The sequence below is a fragment of the Denticeps clupeoides genome, chromosome 14, assembly GCF_900700375.1.
Source record: "Denticeps clupeoides chromosome 14, fDenClu1.1, whole genome shotgun sequence".
In the NCBI taxonomy this organism is placed as follows: Eukaryota; Metazoa; Chordata; class Actinopteri; order Clupeiformes; family Denticipitidae; genus Denticeps; species Denticeps clupeoides.
This window is the reverse complement of record NC_041720.1, coordinates 2213304-2232737: the sequence shown is the minus strand read 5'-3', so window position 1 is coordinate 2232737 and position 19434 is coordinate 2213304. Positions and strand designations below refer to the sequence as shown.

Below are 19434 nucleotides of genomic sequence, written 5' to 3'. Positions count from 1 at the left end.
GTGGTACTAGCCTAGTGGGTAACACACTCGCCTGTGAACCAGAAGACCCAGGTTCAAACCCGACTTACTATCATCGTGTCCCTGAGCAGGACACTCAACCCTGAGTGTCTCCAGGGGGGGACTGTCCCTGTAACTACTGATTGTAAGTCGCTCTGGATGAAGTTAAGGGCATCTGATAGTGAAAATAGTGAGAGAAAAGTCACATGTCCTCTGCATTCTGATTACGGGTCTGCTTCCTTACCTGCCAGGCCTCCACTGACCAATAATACTGATTCCGAAGTGAAAGTGGTAATAATAAAGATGTTGATATGTAAAGGTGTTTTAAAAGAACTGGGTGTCGGTCTCATCCAACACTGTAAAATAGTGAATGATCTCCTGCAAGTAAAAGTCTACAGACGGAGTCTCTATCTAGTCATTGTTTCATGAAAAGAAGGATAATCTGCAATAAACCCTTTTTTTCATCAGAGTTTGCCATATGGTTATTACTAATATTACATTAGCAACATTACAAGTGCTTTTGTTGGTTTGCTGGTTTGTAGACTTTTGTAATATGAACATATCACACCACATTGCTTTATTATTGTATTCACGTTCAGACGGAATTGTCTGACCTGTTATAACCTGATTATGTAGACCGACTATATTCCCGATTGTGTTCACACGTCGTCTCGTAAATACTATCGTGTATGAACTTTACGCCCCACCGCCCTTATACTTTATCCAGTTAATCAAATGCAGTATTACAGTAAATAAAAAAAATCCGGATCTGATGAGGCAGAAGAAAAAGAAGATAAAACACCTTTTCAGGGCCAAATTCACCAGAAATAAAAAGCTTACAAATGAAATTAATCATTTTTTTTCTTGAACTCATATTTATTATGAAGCTAGAAGGGTTTTTTGTCGTTGTGGTTGTCAGGCTCTGGATGTCCCAGGACGGTCTGTGACGTCATCTAGTGCCCGGTTAGAGGTACTGTAGTTTTGCCTGGGAGGGTTATTAGAAACGCACCTCTTTTTTTTTTTATATGGGTGGGATGAGCTTCCAATCCGCCGTTCTCACATGCACAGGAGGGAGGCCGGGTCGAGCTCTCCTTTTTAAAACCAAATTCCTGCTTGTGATGCAGGTTACGTGCGGCTGGCGCAATGTTAACCGGTGCGCATGAAACAGCGGGAAGGATGCACGTACCGGGCCAGAACACCGTAGTCGTGGCCGACTTGTGCCGGCCAGCAATTCCACTGTTCGCGATTTATTTCTTTTTCTGTCAATTGCCTCAATAAAAGGGCAGAATTCGGATGTGCAGGATGATGCGACTTATGTCTTATTATGTAGACCACCCGATAACTAGTTAAAATATTCAACTTTTCGAAACAGCTTTCCAGTTTGAAGCCCGGACCGTTGGAAATATGTGACGTTCACAGCTTTAGTGACATCTGGTGCTCTGCAGGTTTCATGCTCGGGGATTTTTCTTGACTGTGTTTTTGAGTACAGCCCAAAGGAATCCAGAAACGCACATTTAACAATTCATTTTGCAGGAATATATAGTATATGCACATCTACTCGTTTATGGGTCCTGCAGTTTTTATGCACTAAAGAACAAAGCCGATGACACAATTAACACATGTGAAGTTATGTAATGAACTAAATTAGATTAGATTAGATCCAACTTTATTGTCATTACACATGTACAAGTACAGAGCAACAAAATGCAGTTTAAGTCTAACCAGAAGTGCAATAAGCAGCAAGTGCTGGATAAAGATAAAATAAGTTATGGGTATACATAAGGTGATATGTACAGGAAGAGACTGTATTTTCAGATGGATGTACCGTAGTATGTAATAATGTACAGTTAGTATTAACTATAAATATGAGCATATGTACTTAAAAAAAGTGTATAATCAGAATTCTACAAATGTGTATATGCAATGGATATGTACAATGTAGTGCAATGATTATGTGCAAAGATGTGCAAGATGAAATAGTACGGTATATATATCAGGTTTCTGGGGTGTCCAGACTTTTGACTGGCAGCATATATTTCTGACACCAGCGTATTGAACAGTGAAACGTTGCATCATCCTGCACATCCGAATTCTGCCCTTTTATTGAGGCAATTGACAGAAAAAGAAATAAATCGCGAACAGTGGAATTGCTGGCCGGCACAAGTCGGCCACGACTACGGTGTTCTGGCCCGGTACGTGCATCCTTCCCGCTGTTTCATGCGCACCGGTTAACATTGCGCCAGCCGCACGTAACCTGCATCACAAGCAGGAATTTGGTTTTAAAAAGGAGAGCTCGACCCGGCCTCCCTCCTGTGCATGTGAGAACGGCGGATTGGAAGCTCATCCCACCCATATAAAAAAAAAAAGAGGTGCGTTTCTAATAACCCTCCCAGGCAAAACTACAGTACCTCTAACCGGGCACTAGATGACGTCACAGACCGTCCTGGGACATCCAGAGCCTGACAACCACAACGACAAAAAACCCTTCTAGCTTCATAATAAATATGAGTTCAAGAAAAAAAATGATTAATTTAATTTGTAAGCTTTTTATTTCTGGTGAATTTGGCCCTGAAAAGGTGTTTTATCTTCTTTTTCTTCTGCCTCATCAGATCCGGATTTTTTTTATTTACTGTAATACTGCATTTGATTAACTGGATAAAGTATAAGGGCGGTGGGGCGTAAAGTTCATACACGATAGTATTTACGAGACGCCGTGTGAAATGGCGCTTTAAATAAACGCGGTGAAAAACGCAGTTCCCGGACGCCGCGCCAGGTGGCGCTGCACCCGCCGGCGGATCCGGGCGGATCTATTTCTCCGGCAGGGAGCGGGCTGGAGCGCGGCCAGTGTAGCGAGGGCTGCGAGCCTGGAGCGCAGGGCTCGGCCGCGCCGGCGGAGACGCGCACGGCGGAGACGCGCACCGGGCGAACCCATGGGGCGAGGACGCGCACCGGGGTCCGGGAGAAGGGCGACGCCATGAAGCGGCTCTCTCGCAGGCTGACTCTGGCCGCCGCCGCCGCGCTCCTCTGGGCGGCCGCGCTGCTCTACCTGATCCTGTTAAGTCGCCGCGAAGTGTCCGAAAGCGCCGCCGGGGACGCGCAGCGGGACGCCAAGGTGAGCGCGCCTGGAACCGGCAACTTTGCGCGCATCGCCAGGTCTTCTGTTGCGCACCTGCTTCTGGGCGTCCGGTGTGTGTGTGTGTGTGTGTGTGTGTGTGGGGGGGGGGGTCTTCACACCAGGATAAATGCCCCCCACCACACCGATGTCGGACTTTCGTCTCTTTGGTGACTTTTTTGGGTTTATTCTGTTCATCAGCTCTGGGTTTAGGCTGAAAGGGACGTTTGTTGGACCAGGACGTGTTGTTTTTGGCTGGATGAATGAAGGATGAATCTTCTGCAAAATCCACGATTCCAAGCTGCTTACAGAAGGGTTTCATTTTCTGTAATGAAGGTTGCGTGCATGTTACAGTCATTTAATAACTCATAACCCATCTTTATTATTAGAATTATTACATAGATACACATTTAAGCATTTCCTAAAAAAAAGGAAGGGTTTTATCTTGCATTTAAAGATGGAACTTATAGGGTGGTAGGAGCCTATGGACCAGAAGACCCAGGTTCAAACCCCACTTACTACCAACGTGTCCCTGAGCAGGACACCTCCAGGGGGGGACTGTCCCTGGGCGTATGGTACATGCAGTAAACGTAAATGTAAATGTAGTGTAAGTTGATTCCACCAGCTCAGAGTGTAGATTCCGTGGTGCAGAGCGAGGGGTGATGAGGGGTCTGAGGTGGGAGGGCGTGGCCCTTCCTTGGCTTTGTAGGCCAGCACCAGGATTTTAAATACATGTGGGAAGGTTCTGGATCGGAAGCGATTAACAGCCGTATTAAAAACTTCTGTAAAGCTTCCCGGAACAAAGGAACCGTCGGATGGTGGGGTTCTGCAGCGATCCGCGCCTCCTGTTGATAACGCGCTCGTCTCCCGGGACTTTTATCTGCGTCCTGCACACGCCTCTGGGGCCACTTGCGAAAAAGTGAGCGTCAGACGATTCCGGAACCTGCAGGCTGCACGCTCGGTGGATTTCGGGCTAAACGCAGGCCGCTGCCTGTACGGCTCCTCACCGGGCCCCGGGGAGCTTCTCCTCGTCCACGAAGGGATTGTCGGTGCAGGCGTGCGGGGACGTGCTTCCTCCTCTCCGCTTACAAGCGCCTTGTCGGGTCGAGAAGCGTCTTCTAATCATTTACATTTACGGCATTTACCAGACGTCCTTATGCAGAGCGACTTACAGTCAGTAGTTACAGGGACAGTCCCCCCCTGGAGACACTCAGGGTTAAGTGTCTTGCTCAGGGACACAATGGTAGTAAGTGGGGTTTGAACCTGTGACTCTGTAGTCTTCTGGTTCATAAGCAAGTGTGTTACCCACCAGGCTACTACCACCCCGTAATCCCGCCCCGGCGACCGTTTCGCTCGCTCCTCTCTGCTCTGTTCGAAATCAGAACCCGTCAAAGGCAGGACGCGGCCTGTTCGTGGCAAACAGACAAGGTAGATGTCCCCGTCAGCCGGTTTCCGCTCGTATCTGGCCAATTCCCACATTTCCGCCGAAATCTCCTACTTTCGTGCACACGTTTTTGCCCAAAAACGGGGACGTTTTTCGCTCCGATCCGGCCCTGCGTCCACACGGAGACGGCGTTTTCCAAAAAGTTCTCTTTCTCCACGTGGACGAGCCCCAACACGTCCTCCGTTCAGCAACGGCGAGGAGTTACAGCGCCGCCTGCAGGTGTGGAGGGGGGTTAAAACAGCGTGTCGTTTCAGGTAATGCTCCCGTATGGTTTGTTTTAGAGAAAAGTGTGGACGGTGTTCAGACGTCTAAATCCACAACGGACTTATGTGTGTTTACGTACTTTTTCAGATAAAGTCTTACGCTTTAAGTCTTAAGTAGTTGTGGGCGACTGTGGAGTGAATTGAGACGTTCTAACAGCATTTCAGCAATAAAAGCCGGTCAGAGTCGTGACGCTGCTCCACAGGACGATGAAATTGCTTCGTTACATGTAATATCGGCTGTAATAACATATTTATAACAACTGTATAATGGTTGGGTGTTGCATGCAAGCCATCAGCCAGCTACACCGACCTCAGAATGCCTTTCGCTTGCCCCGTAGCACGCCAAGGAAGGCCTTCTAAGTTACTTCTATCGTCTCGCTTCCCAGTGCTGGTGCGGGTTTCCTCCGGGTTCTCCGGTTTCCTCCCGCCTGCGCTCGAGGTGATCTGGCGCCCCGGGTCGATTCAGGATTTATGGAAGGCGAGTGAGCGAGGATGGTAACACACTCGCCTATGAACCAGAAGACCCAGGTTCGAACCCCACTTACTACCATCGTGTCCCCGAGCAGGACACTTAACCCTGAGTGTCTCCAGGGGGGGGGACTGTCCCCGTAACTACTGACTGTAAGTCGCTCTGGATAAGGGGGCGTCTGGTAAATGCCGTAAATGTACAACAAGTGCCAGTGTTGCATTAAAATGATCAAAATGAACGCCGATGCTCCCGGGTACAAACGCGTGCGAAGAACTTTTTCCCTAAAAGCACAAAGAACGAAGATTAAAGCGTTTGCATCCGTTGCACTTTAGAGCGGCGTGCGGCGGGCTTCATTACGCCGGCACCATATGTTTTATTAAAACGGTCTTGCTCATCATGTTGGGAAATAAGGCCTGTCGTGTCGGGCCTTGTCAGAGCCGCCGGTTAATCACGATGGGATTAAAAAAGCCCCCCGACGTAGTGGACTTTGTGATAAATATCGCCGGAACGTCTACAGTGTGAATAAACGGTGGCGACAGCGAACGCGCGAATCTCGCCGGATTTGTTCCGCAGGCGGGCGGGCGGAGCGCGGCTACGTTCTGCAGGTGCTCTTCTGAACCTTTCATGAGAGCCGTTTAGCAGCGGCGGGGGCCGGAAGCGCGGTGCTTTTTAATCGACAACTCGGAGCCCGTTTCTGGTTTAGGGGGACGCATTTGCATGCATCGTTTACCGGGCCACTTTGCAGCTAATCGTTGGGCGCCCCTCCCCGCGGTCAGGGCCCGGGAGCCTCCGGAAAGGACCGTTAGCGCCGAGCTGAGTGCTCAGATAAGTCTGTTGTAATGCAATTACCCGGCCCCAAGGAGTAATTTTCTCCTGTAACGGGGACGTGATCAATAAACCCCCGTTCGCAGGGTGGGAAAAAAAAAAGTCATTTCGGCTGGACGCTGACGCCGCAGAATAACGGCTTTCCCACCGGGGGGGTGACGATTGTCCTCATTGACTAGTGGCAAATGGCGTCTCTTTCGTCTTCAGCGTTGCTCATTCCGAATCCCGACTTGGGCCGCTTGTGGGCGGGGTCTGCGCGCTCGCCCCGCGTTGGCGCGGGTTTCCTTCAGGCTCTCCGGTTTCCTCCCGCCACGACCCTTAGCGACAGCGAGCGGGCGAAGTGAGCGAAGAGATCGCCGGGGTCGGGCTCCACGGCAGAACGAGCGGGATAAGCGGCACGGTGTCATGTCGCGCGTTTACCGGAGCGGCTCCACGTACCGGGTCGGGCCGATAGAATCCGTCATGTTTTCTGACAGCGCCTACACGCCCCCCCCCCTCCCCCCGGCGCGCTGCGGTGCGGGGCTGGAAAGGGCACGTGGGAATCCGTTTATAATGAGTTCTTCCACAGCGGCCCGGAGACGTGACCTCAATCTTCTTTCATTTGGGAACGTGGCCAAACTGAAAATGGAAAGGGCAACGCCGCCAGGGGTCGCCGGGAGGGGGCCGTGAAAAGGGTGCAAGAAGGTACGAAGACAAAACACAAACACCTGGACGCGTACGGAGCTTTCTCACAAACTGCTTCCGTGCCTTGTCCTGCCCTGTCAGATTTGACCATATTTTGGGGGATTTTCCATTAAAGTGACAGATTTGGCGGCATGTTTTTCCTCGGTGAACCCCGTGCGAGGTCTACAAAGGCCCCGGTGAGACACCAAAGTGAAGTGTATACACAGCACAGCAAATTGTGACTCAACGAAACGTGTCCTCTGCATTTAACCATCACCCTCGGTGATGCGAAGAGATCGGTGAGCAGTGGGCGGCCATGACAGGCGCCCGGGGAGCAGCGTGTGGGGACGGCGCTTTGCTCGGTGGCACCTTGGCGGAACGGGATTCGAACCGGCAACCTTCTGATTACCTTCTGGGCGGCTTCCTTAACCTCTAGGCCACCTCTGGCCCACTGAGAGAAGAAGAAAAGCGACGGGCGGACAGATATATACGTCGCGCGAATGGCATTCCTCGCCGCCCTGTCCCCCTCCGGCCTCGATTGAAACAGTGGGAAGGTGACAGCCACGTTGTCACCCGCGGGAGATGCCGCCACCAGCGTGTGTTGTAGAACAGTTGTGGTGATGGGAGTTATTTTACGGTCATTTTTTTGCCGATGCGGTCAAGATTTTGCGATAGGGTTGAAAATACGAGCGTGAAAATATGCGGTAAGTTGCTGATTTTGCACATTTCAGTACAGTAAGTGACGTAAACGAGTAGAAACACGGTCATTATGATTTTATGTATTTGATGCAGAATGAGCTCTGGGCTCCTCCCGTTCTGAACTTCTCAACTGAACTTCTTCACGATGTATTTGATATAAATCCTCACCGTGCATTAGTGAACATTCGCCCGCATTTATTCCGGTGGAAAGTCAAGTCAACGTGGGCGTGTCACCGGAGCACGGACCGCCGGCTGGTCCTCGCGAGGCGCTACGGGGGTTGGTTGCGCCCCGGTTTTTTGGTGCACAGTCACGGTCGTGCAACTTCAGAGCTTCAGGAGCATTAAAACAAGCACAGACAGACTAAACAACAGCTCCTGGAAACATTTAATCCATCTTTCAAGGTTTGGATTTTAATTGTACATTATGTTTGTATTATATTTTGCATCATATCAGTATGTGTGCTGGTTGTCTTCTTTTTAGAAGACGGGGACGGCACCCAATTTCGTTGTACTTGTTAGAACGACAGTAAAGTAAAAAGACATTCTGAAGACATTCTGAGAGAAGGTCCCCTCCCGCTGCGAGAAGGCCGTACGTCTTCCGCAGTATGAGAAGTGGCTGCTGCTGGACAGCGGGTTCCTCCTGTCCCTTCCTCTCTGGAAGACGAGTTCGTTGTGACGTCGGCGTGGGACGTGAAGCCCGGCGCGTTGGCCGCTTCTTCCAAACGTGGTCCCGAAGCCGCTAATACGGGAGATGATTAGTTATTCGTTTTGCGGTGTCCCTGATAACGTCCCTGTCCCTTGCCGCCGCTGTGGTGTGGATGAAAGGGGGAGGTGGGGGGATGTCACCCGGCAATTTCTGTTTCTTTATTGTTTCCTCCCCCCCTGAAAAAAAAAAGCCATATAATTCAATTTGGAAGGCGAGGCAGCCGCAGAATTTCAGGCTGGAGATTGCTGTGATTGAATTGGGGGGAAAAAAATGTTTTTACTTTTCCACGTTCTTGCCATATTTCATCACGTGACCTTAGCAAAGGTGGACAGTAGTGGACGCGGTCGGATTCTGCTCCGGCGGCTTGTACAAATCCACCCCGTATTTCCATGCTGCAAACAACTCATACCACGGTTCACCATTTAATATTCATTCACTGCTATCGAGACATTAAAATGCATTTATCTTAATCGTGTTGTTGGGGGCGGTGGTGGCCTAGCGGTTAAGGAGGCGGACCCGTAATCAGAAGGTTGCCGGTTCGAATCCCGACCCGCCGAGGTGCCACTGAGCAAAGCACCGTCCCCACACACTGCTCACCAAGGGTGACGGTTAAATACAGAGGACACCTTTCACCGTGTGACTGTGTGCTGTGCCGCAGTGTATCCCTCCACTTTTTCACTCGTTCCTAAGGAACTTCATTTTTGATTGGTCATGTGACATTGCGACCATAAAGAACGTGACATAGGGAAATATTACAAATACGAATTCAGCCTCTAGTGCTGCTATTCACCCAGTCGTAATATTAAAACCAGGCTGACTCTACATCTCTAACGCATGCTACTAATTATATATTTGCAAGGGCCGTAATTTCGAAAGAGAGGGTTTTCCCTCCATCCCTGGTTTAATTAGGATCCGGTGATCATTAGCAGGTCGGAAGCAGGGAACGTTTTGTCGGGAACAGCTGTTCATATCTTTACTTTTCATTTGTCAAAGCACCGTCAAACACGGAAATCAGAGTACTTTGGAAAGCGCTTGTTCTCCGGTAAAGCCTCATACAGACTGCGTGATTTCAGATCACCACAAACCACACAGTGTGCAACATGGATCTGGTCGACTTGGTGATGACCGGTATACGCACATATTGCAGCGAGATGGTCATCAGCATGTGAAAATGGAAGATGAACATCTTTGACGGGGAGGCACTTCTTAACGCCGGGCTGCACGGGTAAATATGACATTTCATGTTGCATGTAGGTCATAGCGGAACACACACTGTGCTGCCGTCGTCTGCTTCTGAACCTCGTGACACAGGATCCCAAAGGTGCCGGCATTGATTCTCTCACGGTTCTCATGTTCCGTCCGGGTCTGAACACACTTCACTTCACTTCACTGACTTACACGCGTGAACACCGGCTCTTGAAAATCCTGAACGCGCTGACCTCTAATTTGCATTTTGAATATGCTGATAAGGACGAGATGAATGGAACGTAGTTAAAACCGCTCCTCTAACCCGGAGATTAACGAAATTATGACCAAAATGCAGAAAAAAGGGGTCCAATTGTTGATTGCCAATTTAAAGCTCCTTTAAACCCGACTCCACGTCCTTTACCTCCTTTACTTCCTGCTTGTGGATATTGGCTGTGTGCACTGGTGTGTGTGTGAGCTGTTTATGTGAATTTATAATGAAAGATCCCCATTCTCCAAATAAACATAGAGGCAAATGCATGTGAATATTCATGAACTCACACAAATAGCACATTGTGCAAAACAGCTCCCAAATGGCGCTTCTCTGCGTTGCCGTGATTCATAAGTCCCTTTTTGCCCTTTACTGGAGCCTAGAGCTGGGCCACATGCCCTGAAAATGATATAATGATCATCAGCGCGCTATAATGCATAAAACATTTGCATAAACCAGTCGGATACGACTGGTGGTATAGACTCTGCTCGCTATATTGACGCTGTGCTATGTCATGATTATGATTGCGTTGTAAACTTGCACAGATTTACAAGGTGCTGTACTGTTCATCATTGCCGCCAATGCCAGTATTTGTAAATGATCTCTGAACAGGATGAATAAAACTGTCATTATTTAGGCTATGCATAGTTTTATCCATTAAAATGTAAAATTGGACTGTCATTCGAATAACAATTATCATCATTATTAAATGAAATTAATTAATTCAAGACTAAAGCTTCATATAATGCACATTTAAAACTACGACAGAGACATATGTGGCAAAAGATTTTTCTAAAAAAAATGGAATAAAAACTGTAATAAAATATAATGTAGTTGAGATAGGAAACCTTTTAAATTTTGTCTAGATGCATCTGTCATGCCGTGGGGTTGATCGGGGAAGGAGTTGCAGAAGCTTGACATACGTAACGTCAAGAACCAAAAACAACAAAGTACACATTAATGTGGCAGCGGATACTGGGTGCTGGGTGCCTAACTGGATATAAGGAGTCTCAGCTTGCAGTGATCAGGACCCCTTAATCCGGTGCATGGGGCATCTCATAGGTCTCATGTGTCATAGGTCACACTACAAACAGGAAGTAAAATGAAGAGTGCTGCTGATATGCTTTTTTTTCACTTTTTTACTTTAGTTAATTTTCATGGCCCTGAAGCAAAAGTTTAATATTTTTCATATTGGACTGTTCTCTGCGTGATTCACAGGACATTTTGATGACAAGATAGTTTACCCCAATAACTAGTTGTCAGAACTATGAACAAGAGTGACATGTATGTAGTACTTGTCGTGCTTTACAACATAAAGTCATGACAAAAGTCATCCAAGCAGTTTGAAAACTTGCCACGTGACGCACGGGACACAGAAAACTAGCCTCACTTGTTAAAATCAACTTCCACAATAAAGTTCTGCGAACCCTACAAGCATCGCACCAAATAGTTCAGCGTATAACGCGTGTCAAAACTTTGCAACACGTCAATAAAATAACGTTCATGCAATAAAAATATGTGAAACTAAAATGACAAAGGGGGTGTGATGCACGGGACAACAATGTCACTGGTCTAAAAGCTACACGAGTGCAACGTGTGATAGCCAGGAATGTTTTCATTTATATGACATATATAAACTGAACTTTGAATCTCTGGGTTATGATGATAATTTGCTATCGAATTTCACTGAAATGAGTGAAATTTTTACGTTGCTAGAGGAAACGGCGTTTCAAACGTCCGCGAAGCCTTCAGTTTTTTACCTACGTTGAAATGAAACGATGTTCCACATGATCTGAGCACCATGGTACGTATGGCACGTGGAAGTGCCAATATTACAGAACTCGTTTTAGCATTTTGGTTTCCTTCGTACTCCTTATTTTAGTCCGTCTACAGAACGAGCGGTGAAAAGTGATCCCGGCGGAACGCTGTGGTGAACGGTGGTGTTTCGACTGCAGAGTGGGGACGTGAGTGATGGCGGCGGCCCCGATTTCCCGCGCGCCCCCGGTTCTTCCTTTCGGCACACCACAGGGGCCATTACCGGGCCCTTCCACACACTCCTGCCTCTGTGTGTTGCTAAGCAGTTTTTGGGCAGCCGTCTCCAGACTTGCAGATTCGCACAAGCACAACGGGCCGGTAACGCCGCGAAGCCATCGCGGTTTTCCTCCGTCGTCCGGGAGGATTGAAGCTCCACGCGGGCGGGGCTCTGACGAAGCCGCCGGGCTAATGGCTGCGCCAGCGTCGAGACCCCGGCGGCTCCTCAGAGGGTCGCTGCGCCGAGAACTCGGAGGTATCGATTTTTCTCTGGGACCCCGTTTGCCCGGTCCAATTATAAGCGGGCGCGGCCGACATGGCCGGATACCCGGCCTCCATCAGATGCCAGACTGTCTCTGTTCCCTGGGGGACAGCGAAAATGCACCAATAACACAGTGCTTCAAACTGGGGACACATCGTTCAGACACAATGTGGTGCAAAAAAAACTTAATTAACTTGTCAAATGATTAAAAATGGTAGCTAATTTGTCACATTTAGCAGTTGTGCAAATAGTTAATCATGATTAATTGCCATTAGTTCTTAAGCCTAAAGCTTTTTAGAGTTGAAACCATTACAGAGGCAGGTGGGGGAAAGAGACTGAGGGCGTAAGAGGTGTGGGGACGTCATCTACGGTGTATTGGGGGTCCGTTGTGTTGCGTTAAAACATGTTCATGCGACAGCCAATCAGATCCATTTATCTTATTCTCCAAGGTGCATTGGCCAATCAGTTTACTGCAAGTTACATTTACATTTACAGTATTTACCAGACGCCCTTATCCAGAGCGACTTAGAATCAGTAGTTACAGGTACAGTCCCCCCCTGGAGACACTCAGGGTTAAGTGTCTTGGTCAGGGACACGATGGTGGGATTTGAACCTGGGTCTTCTGGCTCAAGCCGAGAAACGTGAAAGAAGCACTTGGTTGCCGCTTGTGTGCTCACTACACGGTAGAAATGTTTCATGGACATTTTAATAGCTTGTTATGACGTTACTGAATATTTTTGAAGTTAATGCTGTAGAACGTACGGCGAACCTAAAACCTGATCTGATCTGTTTAGATCAAGATAGGGTGGTAGTAGCCTAGTGGGTAACACACTCGCCTATGAACCAGAAGACCCAGGTTCAAACCCCACCTACTACCATCGTGTCCCTGAGCAGGACACTTAACCCTGAGTGTCTCCAGGTGGGGACTGTCCCTGTAACTACTGATTGTAAGTCGGTCTGGATAAGGGCGTCTGGTAAACGCTGTAAATGTAAAATGTAAGGATCAAGCCGTGTTACGTGATTTGTGTTGCAATTTTCTGTTTGTTAAAACGCTTCATAGAATTCGAAGCTTTTTAGGAAAACGTTAAGTGGTGAAAATTAGTTGATCGATCCTGATGCCATGATAATCGTCACCCGTACAATGAAGGGAAGATGCTGCGTTCTGTCACTCCTCATGCTGTCGCAGATGATAGACAGTCCGTCGCACGTCAATCAGCCGACCTCGGATCACGGCTCTCCGGCGCGGAGCGTTAAATCAACCCGACTTTATTTCCCGCGCATCACAATGCGCCGCGGAGCCCGCAGGTCTACTCTTTATGACGCTTAATTCATCGCGATGACGGGTTATCATAATAAAACCATCACATTTTGGCACCCGATTTGTGGCGAGACCTCCGGGACGTCTGGTTTTGAGTTATGTGTTGGGGGGCAACGCAGACCGCGTCTATTACCACGCGCAATCCGTCTTCAGGGACAGGCGGCTGTAATTACCCAGCTCCATTACGGGCCGCGAGGACGTTGTCGCAGCTCGTGTAAATCGGCAGGCCGTGACACGGGCTTTTTCCGAGGAGCCGGCGCGCTTACAAGGGGACGCGCCACAGCGGCGCAGACAGGACTCAAAGACCCGCTGTCTCATTAATGTGCCAGCGAGTGTGAAGGCCTCGGCCCTGAGAGGACGGGCCTGTCAGTTCGCCGAGCGCCGACGCGTGCTTTTGTTGCCGTCCCAGGTCACCTTGCGGGGAGCATTATGGAAGGTGGCACCTGAGAACGCCAAACGGGTCCTTATATCTCAACCGTGGGACCTTGAACAGATTGGAACAAAATGAGAAAGACAATGCGTTAGAGATATACGTTTATATACGGTACAGGCCAAAAGTCTGGACACAGCTTCTCATTCGACGTGTTTTCTTTATCTTCGTGACCATTTACGTTGGTAGATTCTCACTGAAGGCATCAAAACTATGAATGAACACATGTGGAGTTCTGTACTTAACAAAAAAAGGTGAAATAAGTGAAAACATGTTTTATATTCTAGTTTCTTTGCTCTGATTACTGCTTTACACACTCTTGGCATTCTCTCGATGAGCTTCAAGAGGTCGTCACCTGAAATGCTTCTCCAACAGTCTTGAAGGAGTTCCCAGAAATGTTTAGCACTTGTTGGGGTCCAGCTCACCCCAAACCATCTGGATGGGGTTCAGGTCCGGTGACTGTGGAGGCCAGGTCTCCACTTTTTGTTAAGTACATAACTCCACATGTGTTCATTTATAGTTTTGATGCCTTCAGTGAGAATCTACCAACGTAAATGGTCATGAAGATAAAAAAACATGTCGAATGAGAAGGTGCCCTGTACTGTATATATAATACAAGGACGGGCGGGGACCAGGGACCGCATCGGGAGTCAAAACTGAATCTGATGTGAAATACAAAAAAAAAAAGACCAAGTTCCGGCGATGCAATACGCCGGGGAAACATATTCCCCGTCTCAATGACCGTCAATTACGTTTGGAAATCAGATGTAATCCAGTCGGCGGGTGGCGGTTTGGGGACGCCGGTGGCCGTATTTTCTGCTTCCTGATGGCCAGAAATAAGCAGAAATCTGGTTTGCTTATAGGGGGAATACAGGCTGCTGTCACAGCACTTTTCTCTTCCACGGGCGCACAATTGACGCTCCCCCGAGAGTGTTGCATTTGCAAATTTCCGAAACGTTTTGCCCGCAGCGCTGTGCATCGCCGCGTTTTTATTATTTTTTTTCTCCCCCCCATTTCCTGTCAAAGAATGGATGTACGGGCGGGAAGAGGAGCTGCCAGAATTGCAGCAATGTTTAGTGCTGTTTGTGATTTTATAAAATAACGAGGCCGAATCGCCGCCGCGGCGGGGAAACTGCTGCCGGGGCGTTTTTTGACGGGGGCGGAGTCACTGCTGAATCGCACCGTTTGCCTTGCAGATCTCCGAGGCGGAATGGGACGACCTGCTGGAGGAGTTCGAGGAGAAAAGCTACCTCGGTGCCCACCGGTGGCGGCCGGGCCGGGACCCCTACAAGCTGTATGCCTTCAATCAGAGGGAGAGCGAGAGGATCCCCAGCAACCGAGCACTTCGTGACACCCGTCACTACAGGTGACGCGTTCTCTGATCTCTTCTCTCCACCAGATAGTGTGCGTAAGTGTGTGTCACACTAACAAGAGGGAATAATGAATGCAGGAGGAGCCATTCATGTTTTCCAGGACAGTTTATCACTTTGGGGTCCCTAATGGGACTCAAAGTACTTTAACCGGGTTTATATTGCACTTTTTCACAAATCAAGGAAGAGTGCTTCACTGATGAAACGTCTTTGTTAAGCAGTCACTATACCTACAGTATATACACTAGTCTAATAGTTACAGTATACAGTACAGGCCAGTACAGTCATTGTGTTTTCTTTATTTTCATGACCATATAACGTTGGTAGATTCTCACTGAAGGCATCAAAACTATGAATGAACACATGTGGAGTTCTGTACTTAACAAAAAAAGGTGAAATAAGTGAAAACATGTTTTATATTCTAGTCTCTTTGCTCTGATTGCTGCTTTGCACACTCTTGGCATTCTCTCGATGAGCTTCAAGAGGTCATCACCTGAAATGCTTCTCCAACAGTCTTGAAGGAGTTCCCAGAGGTGTTTAGCACTTACTGGTCCAGCTCACCCCAAACCATCTGGATTGGGTTCAGGTCCGGTGACTGTGGAGGCCAGGTCTCCACTTTTTGTTAAGTACAGAACTCCACATGTGTTCATTCATAGTTTTGATGCCTTCAGTGAGAATCTACCAATGTAAATGGTCATGAAGATAAAGAAAACACATTGAATGAGAAGGTGTCCACACTTTTGGCCTGTACTGTGTACTAATAGCTACAGTATATACTACTGGAAATAGAATTCCACAGTGTTTTAATCGGTGGGCATGGCAAAGAGAGATTCATCACAGAGATCCATTTAGAAAACTCTTTATGTCACAGAGGGTAATATTACTTTGTTCCAGAAGATATTTATGGTGTCTCAAGTTCATGATTTAAAAATCTACGATTTTTAAGTTCTTAAGGGAAAATAATCAACAACTAGGGTCAATAGATTATTAAAAAGGATCTAATTTAACTCAAATTTCCCAAGTAATTAATCATGATTAATTTTCACCATATGCTGCCTGCACCACAGACACGCCCACCTTTAAGCATTCACACTATGTTAGTTTTAACCATAGTTAATTAGAAACCTATAGTTTTTATTTTAAGTAGATTACCATTAGCAAAGAAATCACCTTGATTTCAAATCTCAATTCATGTATACGCCTAACTGCAGTTAGAGAGGAAACAGTCAGTTGAGCTGTCAGTCACGCCTACAGGCTCCTCCCATTTTACATTTTGCCAGAAAATAATTACGCACCAGCACAGATTTCCATAAAGACCACTAGGAAACAGTCAACTTGTGTACCTGCCTGCTCTCGTCTGTAAATTTGTGTCCCATGAAAACCAGGCCCTGAGACTAAACCTAAATTCCCTGCCAAGGTTAACGGCGCTTCCGATTCCGAATTGTCCGTGGCAAATCGACAGGCCCGCTGCAAGAAGATGATCAGCGTCACCTCCACTCCAGCGCCGCTTCAGGAGCGGGTCTGTCGCCTGCTCCTCGTATCGTGACGGGGAGTTTATCTGTCGGAGGGGATTACCCCGAAAATTACTGCCCGGCGGCGCTCCGGTCGCCGACAACGCCGCTGTTTACCCAACGCAAGGCAGCAGGTCGTCTGAGGGCCGCTCGCAGTGCGCCGCGATACAACAAACTGGAAAACCGCATCGCTCAGCGCTAATCTGCGGAAGAGCCAATTTCCCGCCAACGCTTATTCAAAGTCAAAGTCAAAGTCAGCTTTATTGTCAATTCTGCCACATGTACAGGACATGCAGAGAATTGAAATTTCGTTACTCTCAGACCCATGGTGCTTACAAGTAACATTAAATACAACACAGTAACATTAAATACAAAGGTATAAATAACATTTTAACACAATATAATAACATTTTAACACAATAGTAAAATTTTAACACAATTTATTGAATCGAGAATAAAAATTCCCTCTTCACGGGGTCTCGGGTCCCAATCGACTCGGTTCCCCTTTGTTGTCCCTGGCTGGTGGGACGACTTGTCCTGCTTCATTTGACTAGCCGAGACTATTACCACCTTTAAGAAGCTGCTGAAAACCCACTTGTTCAAAAGTATTTCAGACGAATCTAACACTAACACACACACACATGCACACACACACACTGCACAAAATTAAAAAATAATAATAATTTGTGTAGCACTTAACAACTCCCGAGCATGTTCTTTTCCTGACAGCCCTTATCAGGGCTCTTAGTTTTTTAACTCAAAATCTATAGAAACTGAATGAGAATTGCTGGTGTCTTCCTCCTGTAAGTCGCTTTGGATAAAAGTAGTGTAAAGTAAAGTAAAGTAAAGTAAAGTCATTTTCCATCCTGTCCTCGCCATTTCCCTTTTCTTTGCATTGCCACTGAAACCGCGCAGGGATTCTCGGCCTCACCAGCTCGTGTTCGGGTCAGGCGGCGGAACGAGAGTGGCAGCCACTGTCTAACGTGCCACAGACTGGCGACCCGTCCCCAAACGGCGAGGGACGCCCGCTCGGCACGGTCGCTCCGCCATTGATTTCCCCGAGCTGCCGCATCTCCGCATTCGCCCGCCACCCCGTTTCGATCGGACTTGTTAGCCGTCTGGGCTCAGTGGTTGCGTGATTCTCACTGTGCGTATTTCACCAAGCAAAGACACAAATAGATAAGTATGTAAAAAAGACTGCTCCACTTTTTATTCATCTCTGGTATCTTGAGGGGACACTGGACGTATAAGGGAGCAGAGAGACTCTATATTCCACTAATAGATGGCGTCTCTGTAAAAGAAGACCAGATGGAATTGACATTAAAACCACATCTTGCGTTGTGTGTGTATTGTAAGTCATTTTCACGTGCATGGTCAGGACGTCCCTTTCAGCAGAATAATGCAGCGCAGCGTGTTGGATTGTTGGGGAAGAGACGAGCTCAAGGTCCCCCAGATCAGCTGATCATGAACACATCCAACAGGCAACACTTACACCAAATTCGGACCACGCAGCTCACAATGATGAAATGATTACTGGTTAAGAAACGGGTCGGCACAGGTGGGTATTGTGCCCGCCTCCATCTGTCATCCAGCCGTGTGCTCATTGGCTCACCAACTCAACAGCAACTTCAGTCAGATATCTAGCGAAAAGAGAAGAGAAAAAAAGGAGAGAAGCGTTTTCTTTCCCACGTTCACACACAGTGATGGCTGATTTGCAATATGATGGACGCCGACCAATCAGGATTTTTGGGTGCCAACCAAGCATGCATTCAGAAGTTCTTAAGGCCTCGTCCACATAACAACATTTTTCTCTAAAACGGGAAAATTGCAATCCAATGTGGTCTTGCGTCCACACGGAAACAGCGTTTTAGGGGACCCAGAACGGTCCCAGACAGGCTGGAGAACAATGGTGTGTTCAGATGTTTAAGACGGAGAACAAGACGCTTATGGTGGTAGTAGCCTAGTGGGTAACGCGCTCGCCTATGAACCACTTACTACCATCGTGTCCCTGAGCAAGACACTTTACCCTGAGTGTCTCCAGGGGGGGACTATCCCTGTAACTACTGATTGTAAGTCGCTCTGGATAAGGGCGTCTGGTAAATGCTGTAAATGTAAATGTAAATGGGTGAGAGCGGGTAGTTACAGCGCCACCTACAGGTGTGGAGGGGGGTTGAAAGAGCAACACTGTTGCTCTACAGTCTCGGTCTTGTATGTCTAGGTCCCCTTTTTCAGATTGTAGTCTCAAGCGTATTTGCTAACTTCTGTTGTTCTCTGTGTAGCTGTGATGGGTGCTTGGTGACGTGTACCTAAAGCCGTGCGACTTTTCCAGCAAAAAATCATGTGATTTATCGTTGTATATATCAGGAGCGCGAATCGGCGCTCTTTACGTCGCGTAAACTATATGACACAAAACGCACAATAATTTTGCGATTTGGCTGCACTTGAGTATTTATTGAGTGAAAAATAGATTTAAGAATTGCATTGGCCCAGCATAAGACAGACAACTTAGGGCCTTACCCGTGTGACCACTTTGGTGAAACCCCGAAACTGCATTGAGGATCACTATCCGTGTAGAATATTAACAGTCCAGTCAGCGAACGTGGCTTCACCTGACAAATACGAACTCTGAGCGACCTTGACTTACACAGACACGTAGTTAAAAAAAACTTTTAAATACGAGTGGCGCTGAATCATGTCTTCCATTTAGAGGCGGGGGTCCCGGCGGCCACGGCGGCCCCGGCTCCGGCACGACCCTTCTTTCTCGTTCATCTCTCATCGATCGGCGCTTGTCAGGTGCAACCCGCACCCCGTCTCCGCATCGATTTTATTTGCCGAGCTGTCCGTCAGCCAGGCAGAGTCTGAACGTTGCTGCTGTGTC

General features: G+C 47.8%; 1 protein-coding gene across 1 annotated transcript in view; it reads left to right on the top strand.

Annotated features, from left to right (window-relative positions):
* Positions 1 to 2810: 2810 nt before the first annotated feature.
* The window catches only part of galnt14 (UDP-N-acetyl-alpha-D-galactosamine:polypeptide N-acetylgalactosaminyltransferase 14 (GalNAc-T14)), a 78116-nt gene continuing 61492 nt past the window's right edge, over positions 2811 to 19434 (top strand). The window contains exons 1-2 of the mRNA XM_028952992.1: positions 2811 to 3109; positions 14872 to 15041. Of these exons, the coding sequence (XP_028808825.1) occupies positions 2972 to 3109; positions 14872 to 15041 (308 nt within the window). The 5' untranslated portion in view covers positions 2811 to 2971. The remainder of the gene's footprint in view (positions 3110 to 14871; positions 15042 to 19434) is intronic.